General features: G+C 44.1%; 1 protein-coding gene across 5 annotated transcripts in view; it reads right to left on the bottom strand.

Moving 5' to 3' along the window:
* The window catches only part of RAPGEF4 (Rap guanine nucleotide exchange factor 4), a 310,152-nt gene that overhangs the window by 131,743 nt on the left and 159,868 nt on the right, over window positions 1-18,541 (bottom strand). For all 5 annotated transcript variants that reach the window (XM_007965372.3, XM_007965373.3, XM_007965374.3 and 2 more), the window contains one exon: window positions 2,569-2,641. In XM_007965372.3, coding sequence (XP_007963563.1) covers window positions 2,569-2,641 — 73 coding nt within the window. The remainder of the gene's footprint in view (window positions 1-2,568; window positions 2,642-18,541) is intronic.

The raw sequence follows: 18,541 nt of genomic DNA, 5'->3' as shown, positions 1-18,541 counted from the left end.
TGTCCAACATTAAAATTTGACGTTTAAGACATAAACACCAGATGGCATGGTCCTTGACTGACGTCCAGTTTGAGCAATCAGCAATAAAGACATTCGGTTGGAAACATTTGAATATGGATTGGGTGGTGGAAAATCATGCCAGTTCTTAGGTGTAATTATGGTGCTCTGGTTATACATGAAAAAGTCCTTATTTTCAAAAATGCCTGGTGATGAATTTGGAGTGACATGTATACGTGATTGTGATTAGGAGAATATGGCAAAAATAATATTAAAATGCATATTAATTTACTACTAAGAAATATATTGAAGTACTAAAATATTGACATCAGTTAAACGAAGTGATGAAAATAAGGGTGTTAACTGTACCATTCTCTCTACTTTCTGTATGTTTGAAATTCTTCATAATAAAAAGTAAAAAATGGCTTGGGGAAATCAGGCCTCGGCTAGACCAAGGGGTCATCTCTGCCCTAAACTCCAAAGAGATGAGGCCCAAGGCCAAGTGGCTGCAGAGGGAACTGAAAGGAAGACTGTGAACACGCAAAGGAAGGGGCCAGGCCTGGGCAAGCCTCTGGCCTCAGAGGGTGATGACGAGAGAAGGGAGGAGTCCAAAATGGCTGAAGTTTGGAGCCCAGCACAAGAGGGGAACAATGGAGTTGTCAGAAACCCGCCTCTCCAGAGGAGGGACTGGTTTCTTGGGAATCAGAATCTGTTCCCTTATCAACACTTTGAGCTTGAGGGGCCAGCAGGACATCCAGGTAGAAAGAGAACCTGAGGTCACCTGGAAAGTTAGGCTGCCCCTGGAAGGATCAAACACAGGTGTTGGTTTGGGAAGTGTTTGTATCAGTTGCAGGAAAGGATGCCATGGAAGAGGGGAAAGTGAGTATGCAGAAGGAAAGAGAAAAGAAGCCATGGCTAAACTCTTCAGTAAGGGGAGGGGAAGAAGTACCTATGGAGGAGACCAAAATGTGAGTGGCCAGAGAGGGACGAGGAAGCCAGGATAACACAGCAGCACCCTGGGAGCCAAGGCGGAATGGAGTCTGGACGTGGGCAACGGGAACCATCGGATCTGGTTATTGGTTGGTCACTGGTAACTTTAGAGTGGTTGATTCAAGAAGTATGGGGCAAAAGCCAGACTTTGAGGGGTTGAAGAGTGACTGGAGGTGAGGAAATAATAGCCAATGCCATTTGGGAGCTTTTTACATGCCTGGCACCCTTTGAAACACTTAACATATTTTGATTCACTTGATCTTCACAACAATCCTCTGAGGAAACCGAGGCACAGAGAGACTGAGTGCCTTGCCGGACATCAGCTAGGAGACAGCACTGCTGGGATTGCAACTCAGGTGCTTTAATTAGCCAGCCATCCCTGGCTCAGTCAGGAAAGAAAGCACGAACAAGAGAGGAAAGGAAGGACAAGCCTTTCCCTCCCACCCTCCTCCTCTGCAGGAAAGCAGAAGGCAAACGGGGAGACAGAGCAGAGGCTGCATAGAAATAGGGAAATGAGGGGAGGAGAAGGAAGATGCTCACTGGGGATCGCGGTCAAGCACAGAGAAAGATCTCTTGCAGTGAGTGACGAGTCAGTGAGGGAGAGTGGGAATTCTAGGATACAGGAAGAGGAACTGAAGGGTGACTGGCTGTGGCTCTGAAGATGCAGGGCCTACCTGCTACATCACTGGGTCTGCTGGCTGAAGCACTATAGCTCCAAAGACTCCAGGACCTGGAATCTTGTTATACGTATACACATAAGAGCTTCATAAGGAGACTCATAGATGCAATACTAACGAGCGCTAACCATGTTTGCGACACGCATGAACAGATCACAAGACTCCGGGGACATACGGGTTTCTGTGAGTCTAGTGGGGACCCACAAGACAAGAAAACCACAGAGAAAAACTTCTTTTTTTCACTGACCAGCCAGAGACTGGTCTCTAATAAAAGGCCTGGATATTTTAAATTAAAAATATTTAATATGTACAACACACTGTTTTGATATACATATACCTAGTGAAATGATTACTACAGTTAAGCAAATTAACCTGTCACCTTCCATAGTCACTTTGTGTGTGTGTGTGTGTGTGTGTGTGTGGTAAGGGAATCTAAAGTTCACAAAGGCCTGGGATTGGAAGTGGCCATGATTTAGAAGATTAAATAAATGACTCACCCCACTTCTCTTCATCAATAGAGTAAAAAAAAAAGCAAGAGGTGGGGCTCTCAGGTATCCAGAAGGGACTGAGACAAATACAGTTTGTGCATCCCTTCTTTAAAAGGGCACAGAAACAACACTGGATTTCACTATAAGATGAAGATATTTTGGGAAAGTATTCTATGCATGCTGAAGTTCCAGCTGGCACCAGAGCATACCGCTCTCTATCAGCTAAGACCGCAGAATAATACTATATTAACCATTTCTTTAAAAATATCTCCAGTGTGAGCTGGCAGGTTTGTTTATCCACAAAAGAGTCTGGAGACTTACTCTGACAAGCTGGTGTAGGACATATTTTTTGTCACATGAAAACACACACCACACGACAAATTTTTAGATACAAAATGTTCACATTTTCCACTTACTGTCATTGTTAGAGCCCGTTTCCATAACACCATAAGGAGGAGCCAGAAGTCCTGCCATATACTGTCGATATTTCTGAAAGACAAGATTGTAAACTCAACACACAGATATTTACTTGCTTTGAGCATTCATTTATTTACATGCTAAAAAGCAGAAATGCTGGGTGTCAGGAAGCATCTGAGCCTTGTATTTATAGAGCCATGAAACGTGTTCTCCGGGGTCTCTGGTCTGAAATAAAGATGCTGTGTTCTAAACAGGTCTTCCTGAATAAGACTGAATGTGCCTGGGGGCAGGGGTTCTATCTCTGCCAGTTCATTTATATATTTGTGGCTGCCTGAATTGTGTGGGATATTTAACACCCCCTGCACCCCTCCCCAGCCCCACAAACACAAGCTCAGCTTTTTGTAGAGGGAAAAGGCACTTGAGCTTTATAGATGCATATACAAATAAATGTGCTGCCTACTTAATAGGTGAATGGCACTGAATCAGCTTCTTTCAAAGCCAAAAGAAATGCATCTTGAGGAAAATGTCTTTTTTGAAAGAAGCTGATGCGCTTCCATTTACCTACTTCCTTTTACATCGTACACCTGCCTGTTTATGTGACCTGCAAAGAACTTTTTGTATGTGTCAAATAAAATAGTTTAGCTTAATTTAGAACTATTTGGATTCCCCTGAATTGTATCTGCCTGACTTTTGGTCCAGGCTTGCTCTAAAACCTGGCACTTAGCATAAGGTATTAGCCCCAGGAGTCTGTGCTGTTTGGGAGGGATAAGGCTTGGTGAGAATAAAGCCATCTAGAGCATCCAACTAGAGAGGAGTGACATTTATAAAGAATGGAAAATGAGTATTAGCCGCCCTCTCTTCTCAGGTCATAAATACAGTCTCCTCCCCTTTCAGAATGGAAGCTGGGCAATTTTATTTATTGCATGGTGTCATGTATATTTATGGTTTATAATTGCGATGACACATACATGTTAAAGAGTATCAAAAGAATCAACACTCCATAGTGTGCTTGTGGGTTGCATGAACGTCAGCAGAAAAGACTTCATCTGTAGCAATGGGCAGCTGGCAGCATGCAGTATTGGGGCAACCATCTGGCCCATTTGGTAGATTTGAATGGCGTTTGTAATGTGACATTGATGCTTTCTCAAAAGAGCCTTCTTCTAGTCAAGATGTAACTAGCTTTTTAAAAATTCTTTTTTTCTTCTCATTCTGAGGCAACTATACCAACACCTGCATGCAACCATTAAAACCATGATTTCCTCAGCCTCTGAGCTAAGTGATCACTCAGACATACCCACAGGACCAATATATCACCCTGCACTCCTGATACTTCCTTTGATAATTTCCTAATTCTCTTTCTCTTCTTTCTTATGACACCATCTACTCTTCTTCTTCATGAGAGAGCATTCATTAAGCAGCACATTTCTGGGCATCATATTATTCTGGACTGTAAATAAAACAGGCCCAGAGAGAGCAGATGAGGACTGGTTATGTTGTAAGGTTTTGTGACCCCTGATTACCACTAGCAACTCCCTAACAGGCTCCTAAAAGAAATATTTCCTGTTAAATTGAAGGGGCCATTTCACTTTGCTTAAAAGCATTGTCTTGGATGTGATAGGGGTTCCTTGTCTCAGGCACCTTAATGTCAGTCCCCATGAGCTCCCCGGAAGCACCTTCCTAATCCCTGAATGGATGAGACTTCACCTTCCTTCAAGCCCCATAGCACCTGGTCTGTTGCTGTCTTGTGGAGCACATCATCAGGGTCACTGCTAGTGGGAACAGAAACTAGAGCAGCCCTGTGGGCAGGAGTGTGTGTGCTGGATTTCAGGACTTGTGCATATTGAGCATCTATTGTGTACAGTGTCTCAGGATGGGCTTACAGCACAGAACAAGTAAACAAGGTCCTGTGTACTTGTGAAATGTCTATTTTCTTCAACACAGGGAACTATGTCTTGCACATAATACAAACTTAGTACTTATCTGTTGAATCTCTAAATTTTTCTAGAAAATTTCAACAGATACAGAAATAGAATACCACATGTTCCACATTCAACTTCAATAATTATTAACTCATGACCAATACTATTTCATCTACACATTTATCCACTTACCCCTTCTAGAATTATTTTGAAGCAAATCTCAGATATCTTTTTTTTTTTTTTTTTTTTTTTTTGAGACAGCATCTCACTCTGTTGCCCAGGCTGGAGTGCAGTTGAGCAATCTCGGCTCACTGCAACCTCTGCCTCTCTGGTTCAAGCAATTCTCCAGCCTCAGCCTCCAGAGTAGCTGGGACTGGACCACAGGCACATACCACCACACCTGGCTAATTTTTTTTTTTTTTTTTTTTTTTTTTTGATAAACAGGATTTCATCATGTTGTCTAGGCTGGTGTCAAACTTCTGAGCTCAAAGCGATCCACCTGCCTCAGCCTCCCAAAGTGCTGGGATTACAGGCTTGAGACACCATGCCCGGCCAGATATCATATCATTTAATTCATAATTATTTCAGCAGGAATTTCTAAAAGATAAAGACTCCTTTTTCCCCCAAATAAGACCACAATACCATTATCACAGCTAAAAAAAATGTAATATATCCATAATATCCAGTTGATGGTCAAACTTTCTAATTGTTTCATTCATGTCATTGCTGAATTGAATTTTTAAAAATTCATTTAATAAGACAACATGGGTTCCAGCATAACAGCTTTTGGTAGAATGAAGATTACCAAATCAGGGTGGAAATATTTATACTTGTAAATTAAAAGTCATTCCTTAAAATTGATGGGGCACTCTTTAATAAACATTCACTAAAGTTGGGAGATTGATTCTTATGTAGTAGCCTGCAGAATGCCCTATATTAATTAGGATAAAAACAGCTAACTAGAATAAAACCTGTATCAGAAAGGGGATTTCTAAATAATTTGCATATTGCTTGATCTTTGGGCACCATTTCATCTTCCAAGCACAAATTTAAAAAGCAGTTCATAAGAGAAAATATCATATGAAAAGATGCAGAACCTCACTCATAACAGAATGGCACATAAAAACTACAGTGCAATATAATTTTTTACCTGTCAGAATTGGCAAAGTTCCAAAAAGTTTGCTAATACACTATTGATGAGAATGAAGCAAACAGCTTACCTCATATATCGCTTATGGGAGTGTAAAATGATACAACCTCAGTGGCAGGCAATTTGGAATTATCTATATAATTCTTTTTCTTTTCTTTCTTTTTCTTTCTTCTCTTTCTCTCTCTCTCTCTCTTTCCTTCTCTTTTCTTTCTCTCTCCTTTCCTCTCTTCTTCCATTTTCAGTGGCCAGTGACCATATCTATCAAATTTTAAAATGCATATTTCTGGCAGGGCATGGTGGCTTAGGCCTGTAATCCCAGTTACTTGGGAGGCTGAGGTGGGAGAATCGCTTGAACCCAGGAGGCGGAAGTTGCAGTGAGTGGAGATCGTGCCACTGCACTCCAGCCTGGGCAACTGAGTGAAACTCTCCCCCCCACTCAAAAAATGCATATTTCCTTTGACTGAGCTAGGAACCTCCCTCAGAGGGCAGATGTAGAGTCTCCTGAAACACCTGAATACATACGCAAACACATGTGCTTGTATGTAATAGTAAACCAAACAACAACAAAACAGGAAATTACCCAAATGTCCATTAGTAGAGGACACTGGGTTACTTTCTGAGATGATGATGGGTTATTTCTTGATAAACAGATGCTGTTGGAATAGTATGCAGCCATGACAAAGAATGAAGCAGCACTACTTATATACAGATATGGAATGATCTACTGCTTTTAAATTTAAAAAGCAAACTACAGCATGGTGTATATACCATTTTGTGAGAATAAAAGATGTTTGTGTGTGAATATACATAAAGATCTGTAAATGTGTACACTATCTACAAGAAAGTAGTAGCAAGGATTGTCTCTGGAAAAGAGATCTGGGTGGCTGAGGGTCAAGAAGGAGAGAGACTTAGTTTTCACTATTCATTCTTTAGAACTTTCGACTTTTATTCCATGGGACTCCAGAATGGTTAATGTTCTTCTCTATTTTACATGTATTATTAAACTCTCAAATAGATTTCAAAAGAAATGGAAGAAATTATTCTACCAGTAAGACATCAAGCAAACAAACAAAACAGAAAACCATACAATCAAAACAAACAAAAAAAAAATTTAAAGGAAGGAGTTAGAGAAAATAAGAACTTACATATGAGTGCTCTTGTCAACTCTCCCAGCTGACTCCAGCCTTGGAGTTATTCCAACCCAGGAGCCAACATATGACTGAAGAAGCGTCCAGATAATTCTAGCTCCCAGCCAGCCAAGTCACCTCCAGCCACTCAAGTCACTTTTGTCTTTCAAGTATTCCCAGATGAGGCTCCAGGAATAATGGAGCAAAGACAAGTTATTCCCCACAGCATCCTGTTCAAATTCCTGACCCATAGAAATCTGTGAGCTTAATAAGGTGATGGTTGGCACATGCTGTTAAGTTTGGCATGGTTTGTTACACAGCAATAGATAAACGAAGCAGAATTTGATACCTGAAAGTGAGGTGGTAGCACAACAAAACCTAAGATGTGTGGCATGAATTTTTTAAGGAAGCCTGATGGGGCTGGTGGAGATTTGATGACAGTTTAAAGAAGAGTGAGGGCCAGGCGTGGTGGCTCATGCCTGTAATCCCAGCACTTTGGGAGGTTGAGGCAGGTGGATCACCTGAGGTCAGGAGTTCGAGACCAGCCTGGCCAACATGGTGAAACCCCATCTCTATTAACAATACAAAAATGAGCCAGGCGTGGTGATGAGCGCCTGTAATTCCAGCTACTTGAGAGGCTGAGGCAGGAGAATTGCTTGAACCTGGGAGGCGGAGGTAGAAGTGAGCCGAGATCGTGCCACTGCACTCCAGCCTGGGTGACAGACGGAAACTCCGTCTCAAAAAAAAAAAAAAAAAAAAGAGTGAGGGTGAAATTAATGGAAGATGGAAGACACTCATCCTTGTTTTGCAGTGGTGGAAAGTTGAGCAAAACTGATGCCTGCAGTAATGTGGAAAATGAAAAGTGTCCCCGAGGAACTGATGGATCTAGCTAAAGAGGCTTCTAGGCAAAACACCCGCGGCAGCTGCTTTCTCTTGGCTGTATATTTTAAGGTGCATACACAGATGAGCTAACAAAGGAGTCATTTAGTTTGCAATCAGAATTTAGAGTAAATATAAATTAGGGTCTAGGACTTGTAGAGTTCAAAAATAAAGCTATGTCTAACCTCTCTCAATAAAAGATTTTCAAAGTTAGAAAGGGCCTCATGACAAGGATCAAATATAGGGCATTGGCAGGAAAACAAAGCCTCAGAGTAAGAAGGCCAATGGTGCAACTGTAAAACCCTGCTTTAAGACTTCAGAAAGATTTAAGGTGGTGCTTCACAGATTGTTTTCAATATGCAAAAGACTTTTTAAAGAATCTTAAGGATGCTATATCACAGTAACCACGAAAAGGTTCAAAGTAGAAAAACGCTTACGCAAAGATGCACATGGGTATGGTTTTGTCTAATGAAATGGATGATAAATTGATACATAAGAAACCCATTAAGATTTTCAACAAATTACACTATCCTGGACTGTAATAAACAGAGACAGTAACTAATAAAAAGAACCCTTTGGACCCTTCAAGTTCTACGAGCAGGAAGCAGGCTGAGAACTACTCAGCTACAATACAGACTACATTTTATGAAAAGAGAACATGACTCAGAAGGTAGAACTAAAAACCCAGAAGGCAGAACCAGAGTGGGTGTGGTGGCCCACACCTGTAATCCTAGCACTTTGGGAGGCAGAGGTGGGAGGACTGCTTGAGGCCAGGAGTTTGAGACCAGCCTGGGCAACATAATCAGACCTTATCTCTACAACAAATTAAAATATTAGCCAGGCCTGGTGGCATGTACCTGTAATCCTGGCTACTGGGGAGGCTGAGGTGGGAGGATCACATGGGTCCAGGAGTTCCAGGCTACAATGAGCAGTGATCACTGCACTCCAGCTTGAGTGACAGAGCAAAATGCTGTCTCTTAAAAAAAAAAAAAAAAAGGCTGAGCACAGTGGTTCATGTCTGTAATCCCAACATTTTGGGAGGCCAAGGCAGGCAGATCACTTGAGGTCAGGAGTTTGAGACCTGCCTGGCCAACATTGTGAAACTTCGTCTCTACTAAAAATACAGAAATTAGCTGGGTGTGGTGGTGCACACCTATAATTCCAGCTACTCGGGAGGCTGAGGCAGGAGAATCCCTTGAACCTGGGAGGTGGAGGTTGCAGTGAGCTGAGATTGCACCACTGTACTCCAGACTAGGTGACAGAGTGAGACTCTGTCTCCAAAAAAAAACAAAAAAGGCAGAAAAGCCAGGAGCCACAGAAAACAACTCCTAGAAAGTGCATTGGACCTTAATCAAGGACCTGCCATTTGCCCCGCTGGACTTCAGAATTGCTACAGACTGGTGACTTATGTGCCACACATTCCAACCTTCCCCCCTTGTTAAGTGAGAGTGTCTGCTGCAGTTTCCCAATCTCCTGTACCCATTGTTTGCTGGGTGTGGGGGACACATAACTTGTCCCTTTCATTCATAGGTCTCAGATCGAGAAGAAGCATCGTCAGGGAACTGCACCTAAGAAATGGCATTCAAGGTGCCTCATCCACATCTAGATCTGATTTAGCTGATGGGATCCTGGACTTTGAGTTGATGCCATAACAGGAAAATCTCTAGGAGTCTCAAGAAAGGACAGAGTGCATTTTGGATGTGGCAGGGGTTGTGAACTGTCATGGCCAGACAGTGGACTGAGGCAGTCTACCTTTTCTAAAGATGAATATAACACGATCTCTCATCCCACACATTTTCCTGAAAGGTGATGCTCTCTTTCCTGCATCAGTAGGGACCATCTAGTTTCCCTCCTTTCGAACTTGGGTTGACCTGTGTGATTCTGTTGTAACCAATAGGATGCAGCGGATGTGATGCTGTGTGACTTCCCAGGTTAGGTCAGAAGAAACCTTGCAGCTTCTCCTTGGTCTCCAGGAACACTTGGTCTAGAAATTCTCTCCTGGGGTGCTGCCTCTTAGAAGCTATCTGCCATGCTGTGAGAAGCTAAGCTGCATGGAGAGACCACACAGAAGTGCTCTGCTCCACAGTCCCACTGAGGCCAGCCTCTGAAGCCTCCAAATGATTCCAGCTGCCAGGTGCTCAGATCAACTCCAGCCATTCAAGTCTTTCCAGCTGAGGCCAAGACAGTGTGGGGCAGGGACAAGCCATCCCTTTATGCCCTTTTCAGATTCCTCAGGGAATCCACACATGTAATAGAATGGTGGTTGCTTCATGACACTACATTTGGTGTGTTTGGTTAGACAACAATAGATAAAAGGAATAGTAGAGATTAAACATACGTAATTGGAAGATCTGGCTTCTACAATGAATAAGCAGGGCTAGAAGGTCACCTTGGAAATTAATGAGCCACATTCAACAGGGAAGCTGTAGAGTTTATGGTCTTCAAAGTGGTGTGCAGACACTATTTGAGGATCGGGGCATAAGGATTCTAGGTTTTCAAGGTGACAACTGCTAAACCAGATGGCACCATGTCTATGTGGCCTGAAATAGATGAGGGCCAATGGTACAATTTTGGGAGCCCAAGCCTGAAGCGCTCTTGGCTGAGCAAACACTGAGGCCGTGGGATCACCCACTGTGTCTGTCTGGCCAGGAGACAGACTGATGGGGCTGGCCTGCAGCCAAATCAAAGAGCACGCCTGGCACCTGGCAGCAAGGGTCATCCCACAGTGGCATGAGCAGACAGTCCTCTATCTTAGATGACCCCATGCAGAGGTGGGGTAATTCCCTTCTGCTGTAAAATCCTCCTGAGGTAGAGGGATTTGGGGAGTTGGATATTGGGCAGTCTTCTAGTAGGCTTTATTGGTATTTAGCTGATGAATTGAAAAAAAATAAAAGAGAGATGACCATATCAGTAATGCTAGATTGTGGAGCAGTTCATATCTTTATAGAAGTTTAATAGTCACTTCAAGTTCTCTGAAAATCAAAATGAAACTTAAGGGGATTGCCAAGGCCGTGCTTAATAAGGCCTGCACATATAAGTCAGCAGAGGTCAGCTTAAACCTGGGGCCAGCAGTGGTTCAGAGGTGACCCACCAGGTTTTCATGTGGCCCCCACAAGCCCTCCACACTCTGACTGCGGAGGTGTGTGTTGGCCTGGCTGAGCTCTTGGACAATGTCCTCTCTGGGGCCCTGGTGCACTTCCCCCTATAAACCCTTTCCCTGGATCCCAACACACTCTAACACCTTAACAACATCAATGACCTCACTCAGTCGTTTTTCAAATTGCCATATGCACTTGGGAAAGAGCTATGTCTTTGGCTCAAGTCCTACAATGATAGAGAGTTAGCAGAGATAAATCAATAGTCAGGAGAAGAACAGAGTAGAATACTGAATCAGTGCTTTGAGGTGGAGAAGGGAACGGTGAGCTCTAGTGTTACTCCGAAACTCTTGCACGGTGACCTTGAGAATGCATGCCTCAAGCAACACTTGGGAGGGCTCAGGCTTTTGTTACAGAGCATACTGCTCATGTCCAGCGAAGCTTCTACAAGGCCCTTTTGAGAGATGGGGCAGCTTGTGCAGCAGGTCACCAGTCTGGATTGAGTTCTGTCTCTGAGGCCCAGGGCACCAGTCTCACTCCTGACACTAAAGCCACCCTGCCATGGTGCTAATACATGTGGGAGGCCCCTATCAGACAGACTCATGCACACTCTCTTTCCCAACCCTCCAGGACCCCTCCAGGACCTCTGAGGGCAGTTAGGAAATCAGTTCCTCAAATGACAAGAAAACCTCAAGGACTTTCAAGGGTCTTAGAAGCACTTGGCCGGCTTGGCTCCTTACTGCTAATCAGTTGGGTCATTACAGACAAGTCCCTCAAGCTTTCTGGCTTCAGTCTCCCCATCAGTAAAATGAGTGCTTTGAATTAGATCCATTCTGCAGAATCTGGGGTCCCTGGAGTACCCTCAGCCCAGGGCACACCACACAAACATGGCCTTCAGCCTCAGTGGTCACTAGAGTGTCTTCACTTTTTGTTTCATAAATTAAAGTTCCAAGAATAGTTTCATTTGAAAAATAACTTTGGCTCCTAAAAAATAAAAGTTTACAAACCACAAGATTAAATCATCTCTAAACTTCCAGCCAGACAGATGTCACTCAAAGATCTCCATGAAGAATCAACAAAGACCAATTTAGGATTTGTCTATGAAGTGTTAGGGACTCTACCCTCTGTTAAGATGACTTCTATGGTTGAGGGTTGGCCAAGTGACAGTTTGCACCTTAACGGAAAGGTTTATCAACAAAACTGGTACTAAGAATTTTTTTTTTTTTTTTTGAGACGGAGTCTTGCTCTGTCGCCCAGGCTGGAGTGCAGTGGCCGGATCTCGGCTCACTGCAAGCTCCGCCTCCCGGGTTCACGCCATTCTCCTGCCTCAGCCTCCAGAGTAGCTGGGACTACAGGCGCCCGCCACCTCGCCCGGCTAGTTTTTTGTATTTTTTTAGTAGAGACGGGGTTTCACCGGGTTAGCCAGGATGGTCTCGATCTCCTGACCTCGTGATCCGCCCGTCTCGGCCTCCCAAAGTGCTGGGATTACAGGCTTGAGCCACCGCGCCCGGCCTGGTACTAAGAATTTAACTGTGATGCATCACAGTGCAGTGCTGACCTTCGCAACCGAGGTGTGCAGACACCCGGTGTGGGACCCAGCAGAGCAGAAAGGGATGTGAGAAGAATAAACAGGAGCTCTTCTGGGAGCTCAAATTTTATTCTATGTCAAGCAGTTTAAAGGATTATTTTTATACTTTTATATTATGGAGTAGAAAGCTAAATTTGCATAAATTTTAAAGATTAAAGCATGAGACTTCAAAGAAATTCTGATCTGGCTGCTGGCTACTTCTAGCTACAAAGGGTATAGACCCCAGGCATTAGGTATTGATTTCCTCTGCATTTGGGAGCTTCAGTGAAAAAGCCAAGAACCTCTGATGTTACGGAAAGTGTGCAGACATTTAAATCACACAAGACTAGGGTCTTAATTCCGATTCCACCACGTGCTACCTGTGTGAACATGGGTCAGTTACTTACCTCAGTCTCCTGGGTAAGGAAACTGGGATAACAGCACCATCTTTCACGACCACTGTGAGGATAAGAAATAAAATCTATAACAGTTCCCTGCACATATCAGGCACTTAGTAAATGGGTCTGGATAGTAATAATAATAATGGTAGTTATAACAATAAACCAAGGGTTAAGTGAACCCCAGTATATTTGATGAAATTTTCCAACCAGATAGTCTCCAGCTTTGAGAAAAAACATTTTCTATGTTACAGCTTCACATCACTGAGGCTGTTGATATGCACACAATGACCCACAACACACCTATTGATCGTCTGCCAAATGGAGCTGTGGGAAAACAAGAATTTAAATAATAGACTTTCTTAAATAATTTTATAATGTACCACCTATTTTTCACCCACATGGTAAAATTGTCCAAGGAGAAAGCAACGCGCTCCAAAGTGATGGAGAAAGGAAGAGCACAGGAGAGAAAGCCCAGAAATAACCTAACAAACATAAGCAAAGCCTTTCTGCCCTCTGAGCTGTTTGTTACTAAGAGAATCCTTTAAAAACATTAACCTGCCAATTACAATTGGCCAGTTTTTAGAGCAAAGTAAGTGCCTGTGGCTCAGAATAGAGGGAAGAGGGAAGGCAGTAAGAAGGGATGGGAACGGAGAGAAGTCCTCAGGCCAGTGAGGCCAGATGCCTGTCCCCAGATTGAGTTGCAAATATATTAGAATGCTGATTAATACAGTATTAGTATGCAGACTATATTAATATTTTCTAAAATGAAACAAAAGATGATAGTCTTAGAAAGGTTGAAACCTGGTCCATCTCACAGCCAATTATTTGTCTCCATCAAGGCCACTGAGGAATTCTGGCTGGAAGGCTGGCAGAGCAACCACCAGACTGGGGAAGGGGTGGGGGGGGTAAACCCAGCTCTGCTGCACAAGCCTTGAGCCCTGGCCTAGCCTGCCTCGGGCAGGGGACCCCTTTTTATAAAGTGCACAAAGTCTCCATATGGCCTAGAGGTAGCCCAGGAGCTGGCATACAAAAGTTGGGTGGCATCTCCTGAAGGAGGAGACATCACAGAGACGTCACTTTCTGAGACTCAGTTTACAAAGCAAGACGCAGAGAAGAAAGGAAGGCTGGCAGCTTGAACCAAGCTGAGCCATCTGACAAGAGAAGACAGGGTCCTGGCAGGCAGGACTCCCTACCGTGGAGGTCAGGGCCTTCCTGGCACTCCGTGAGGCCTTTTCTGGGTCTTCTCCAAGCTGCTGCCCACTACCAAGGAGGAGCCTCCATCCGGGAGGCCAGAGGGGCACGCGACTACTGGCACCCAGCAGCTACCACATTCCCAACCGGATGCTGCCTGAGCTTTGGGCACACCCCTTCCCACAACTGTCCCCTTGCTTTCCCCCTCCTCCTGGGCAATCATCAGGCTATAGCGAAAGCATCAGAAGCTCCCTGGGGATGTGTCTGAAACCCCTTGGCTGGGATAATCAGCACCAGAAAAGCATTAAAAACAGGAAGCCACAGGGATAATTGACAGGCGTTGCTGCAAACACCTGGGGTGGGGTGTGCTCAGAATAAGGAGAGGCAATGTCCAGGATTGGGAAAGAATAACACAGGACTGTTCTGGAGATGTGGGGATGTGTCTCATCATAAGGTCCCATTCATTATGTTCCACTAGGTTCTCCCAACATACTAAAGCCGAGATCATAAAATGTCATGACAAAGAACAGGTCATCTGTACTTTCTCTGAAAGCCTCATGATTAGACAGTAAAACAGCTTAGAAGAGTGACATAATGTTTAGACTCTTGTTTTCTGTTTCTTGTCCAGAGTTCTTTCACAACCTCTAGATGACATGAAAATGGACATAATACTTGGCTCCAAAATCCCAGAGTACTACAGAATTCTTAAACCCGTGAATGGTAGATAAGAAGGCAAAAAGCAGAGCAGTTATAAATGGAAGCCTGCAAGCAGAAGCTTTCTGTTTACCTGTTTAAAGCTATATGCACTGCCTTTCCCACAAGAGATCACTGGTTGGACTGAGTTGACCTCTTAAGGCAAGTTATTCTGTTTCCTTGTTGCTGGATTTCTAGAGCATCCACATAATAGGGCACGAAGAACTTCGAAGCCCTTTCAGTGATACCTAATTACATCTTTGGCCCTATTATAGACATTTCTAAGTGGAAGCAAAATTCTGCTTGTCAATTTATGACCATTTTTAATTCATGGCCCACCTGCTGAGAGCGGTGGTCTGGAGTGCAAGAATCACAACTTTAGCTCTAATAGAAGATGCTTTCCAAACCTGAATCACTTAAGAGCCCCTGACTAAAGCCCAACTGGGATGACGCTACAAGCAAGCAGATAAAGTTACGGACAAAGCCCCCTGTTAGAGATGCTCTCTCCTCCTGGCCTGTGACAGTTCAAGATTCTGACCCCTACGTGTAGGGAGCCTCAAATACTCTCAAGTGAAAGCAGAATTATTACCTGTGAAGAATAATAGTTTAGCCAAGTCTCAGTCACAGAGGGCAGTCAGATTAATCCTGCAGCAACAGCAGAATAAATCCACACTCATTTAGTCAGTCAACAAATATTGACTGCATGCCTGCTGGGGGGTGACAAAGGAGGCATGGTGGACCCCTCCTAGGCCTCGCAGGCTCGTGAGGACAGCTACCCACACACGACAGTACAAATACCTGGATTCACACAATGACGCTAAGTGCTGGAAAGGAAAAAAAGTATAGGGTGCATTGAAAATGTGGTCAGGTGGGGAGGGGAGGGCAAGTTCAGATTTGGGAGTCAGATTTGGGAAATGACATTGAATCCAAGGCTGAGGAGGCTTGGGGAACAGGGGCAGCGAGGAAGGAGAAAGGGAGCAGGTCGAGTGTTAAGGGACAAAGAAGGCCAGCAGGGTGGAGAATAAGGGCAAGGGGAATTGGGGAAGACAGGAGGGTAGTGAGGCCTCCGCACACAGAGGCCAGGACAGGGAAGGCCTCGCAGGCCTTGATGGTAAGAATTTTAACCATCGTCCTCATGTTGCAGGAAGCATTCTAAGTAGAGAAGTGACAGGAACTGATGGGTGTTTTTAAAGATCGCCCTGCCTGCTGCTTGGAGGATAGTTTTGATGGGAAAACAAGAAAGGTATTAGGTGCTGAAGGGGAGGGCAGGCTTAGATGTGGCGCCTCAAGGGGGCTGGAAATGGGGAAAACAGGGAGGAAAGAGGGAGGGAAGTGGTGTATCAGGTAGAGAAAATTAAAGACACTTCATTCCTAAAAGCAGAGGTAAAACGGATCTGCAACTATTTATTGCTAACAATATTAAAGCCCCTGATTTCTCGTTGAAGCACACTGAACCCATCTGTGCCTTTCAGATGACTAAAAGGTTCAAAGATTTCAGGGACTCACTGGCATGAGTGTAATTTTAGTTAGTGCACACTAAGTATATTTGAGTAATTAATCAACCATAAGCTTCTCTTACAGAAGCTCAAGTTGAGAGCAAGACACACACAGTAGGTCAATGCTACTTAATTGAAAGTCATAAAACAATTTGCTCTAGCCATGTTATTGCAGAGTAAATCCTTACCTCTCATCACACTAAGGCTGAATCTACTACAGTCCAGCGAACATATAAATGGGACTAAGAACAGTGAAAAACGTAGCCATTGCCTCCTTGTTCACAGAGAAACAGTTGACTGACAAAATTTTATTCAACCATATTAGTCCTCAAAGGGTGATGAATATTAGGTATAATTATTCTGAATTAAAACTCACATGAAGCCCAGCTCTTATAAAATTAACAATAATGTCATTAATAGAAATCATGGAAACATGGAAATTAGAAAAAATTGCCTACATATTAGTCAGACAGAATTAGGATGCACTGATCATTTAAAAACCTAAAATAAAGGATCATTTCACAGCAAATAATAGCCCATGACTGTCGACCCTTTTGAGCAAACTGCCATAATCCTGTTTTTGCTTTCTTGCTTTGCAGTGTGCTGCTCCAAGTGTGGCAGGCCGGGTAGAGGGGACTGAGTGGAGATTTAGGGGGCAGGAAGACTGCCGGCTCAGAGAGACATCTGGGCTTCCCACGGCAGAGGCATCCCTTCTGGCTTTATCCCTCAACATGTGAAGCCACTGGGGCAGAGGCACTATGCATTTCTCAGTTTATTTTCTGACCAATTTTCTCAGGAAGCATTCATATATAACTCACCTGTCTTCAGTCTGATCCTACCCAGTAACGCCCAGGGGCATACAGTATCCATAGGGTCTCTTTGCTTTGCCATATCCATGCACATTGGTCACTAAAATGTAAACTACAGAAGAACAGTGATTTTCTGTCTGTTTTCTACACTTACTGGCCCACAGCATGCTACTTCTTAGCTTCAGGCATTCATCTTCAGAGACTTTCTTTTTTCTTCTTTCTTTCTTTTTTTTTTTTTGAGATGGAGTTTCACTCTTGTCGCCCAAGCTGGAATGCAGTGGCACAATCTCAGCTCACTGCAACCTCCACCTCCCAGGTTCAAGCAATTTTCCTCCTGCCTCAGCCTCCTGAGTAGCTGGGACTACAGGTGCCTGCTACCACGCCCAGCTTTTTTTTTTTTTTTTTTTTTTTTTTTTTTGAGACAGAGTCTTGCTCTGTGCCCGAGGGGCTAGAGTGCAGTGGCGCAATGTCCACTCACTGCAAGCTCTGCCCCCCCAGGTTCACGCCATTCTCCTACCTCAGCCTCCCGGGTAGCTGGGACTACAGGTGCCTGCCACCTCGCCCGGCTAATTTTTGTATTTTTAGTAGAGACGGGGTTTCACCATGTTGGTCAGGCTGATCTCGATCTCCTGACCTCAGGTGATCCACCCACCTCGGCCTCCCAAAGTGCTGGGATTACAGGCTTGAGCCACTGCACCCGGCCAAGACTTTCTACTTCAATTCCTTCTAAACTCCACCCGCTTTTCTGCCCACACGTTTGCAATGACTTTCTTCATTCCCCTCCATTATCATTTTTTCTATTATTGCTACTCCAGGTTCCCATGAACAATCTGAAAACATCCTTGTCAATCTAAGCCAATATATACTTACTGCATATATGTAGCAGGAATCACCGTAATACAGCTCTGTGTGGTTTTGGAAGCCTCTGTTTATGGTAGAATTTTGCACCCCTTGAGTCATTTGAGTGGATCCTGGTTTCTGACATCTCTCCACTCTAGATAATCTCAACTCTGTTTTCTCTGCAGAGTATGTTCTTACGGGTCTCACCCAGGCCCATACTTTCTCGTATCATCAAATAACAGAGTAGGCCCTACTTCTCCCAGCATGAAGGCTAGGAGGTGTCAATAATGAAAGTGGTGCTTTAGCTATTCTGCAAAATTGTGTGGAAGAGAATATTAGGGTGCCACATGTTTGAGGGGGTGGGGCATGAGAGAGGGCAGGGCTGAGAGAGTTGGGAAAATACAAGCTTAAAGATCCAGGCATCGAGACCAGCCTGGGCAACATGGTGCAAGCCCATCTCTACAAAAAATACAAAAGTTAAGTGACTGTGGTGGTGCATGCCTGTAGTCCCAGCTACTCAGGAGGCTGAGGTGGGAGGATCCCTTGAGCCCAAGAGGTTGAGGCTGCAGTGAGCTGAGGTCCTGCCGCTGCACTCCAGCCTGGGCAAGAGAGTGAGACCCTATCTCAAAGAAATAAATAAAAAATAAAATGAAGATCCAGGCAGACATGGGCTCCAATCCCAGCTCTACAAATCTCCACTGGTGTTAACAAGACTTGTGAACCCTTACACAAACTGGCCTCTGCCTTCCCTCCAGCCTCAGCCCTGACTCACCTCCCCTATTCATTCCTTTCCAGCCACTCTGCC

The sequence above is a fragment of the Chlorocebus sabaeus genome, chromosome 10 (genome assembly GCF_047675955.1).
Source record: "Chlorocebus sabaeus isolate Y175 chromosome 10, mChlSab1.0.hap1, whole genome shotgun sequence".
NCBI classification, from domain to species: domain Eukaryota; kingdom Metazoa; phylum Chordata; class Mammalia; order Primates; family Cercopithecidae; genus Chlorocebus; species Chlorocebus sabaeus.
Note: the sequence above shows the minus strand (reverse complement) of the source record. Positions and strands in the feature narration are given on the sequence as shown.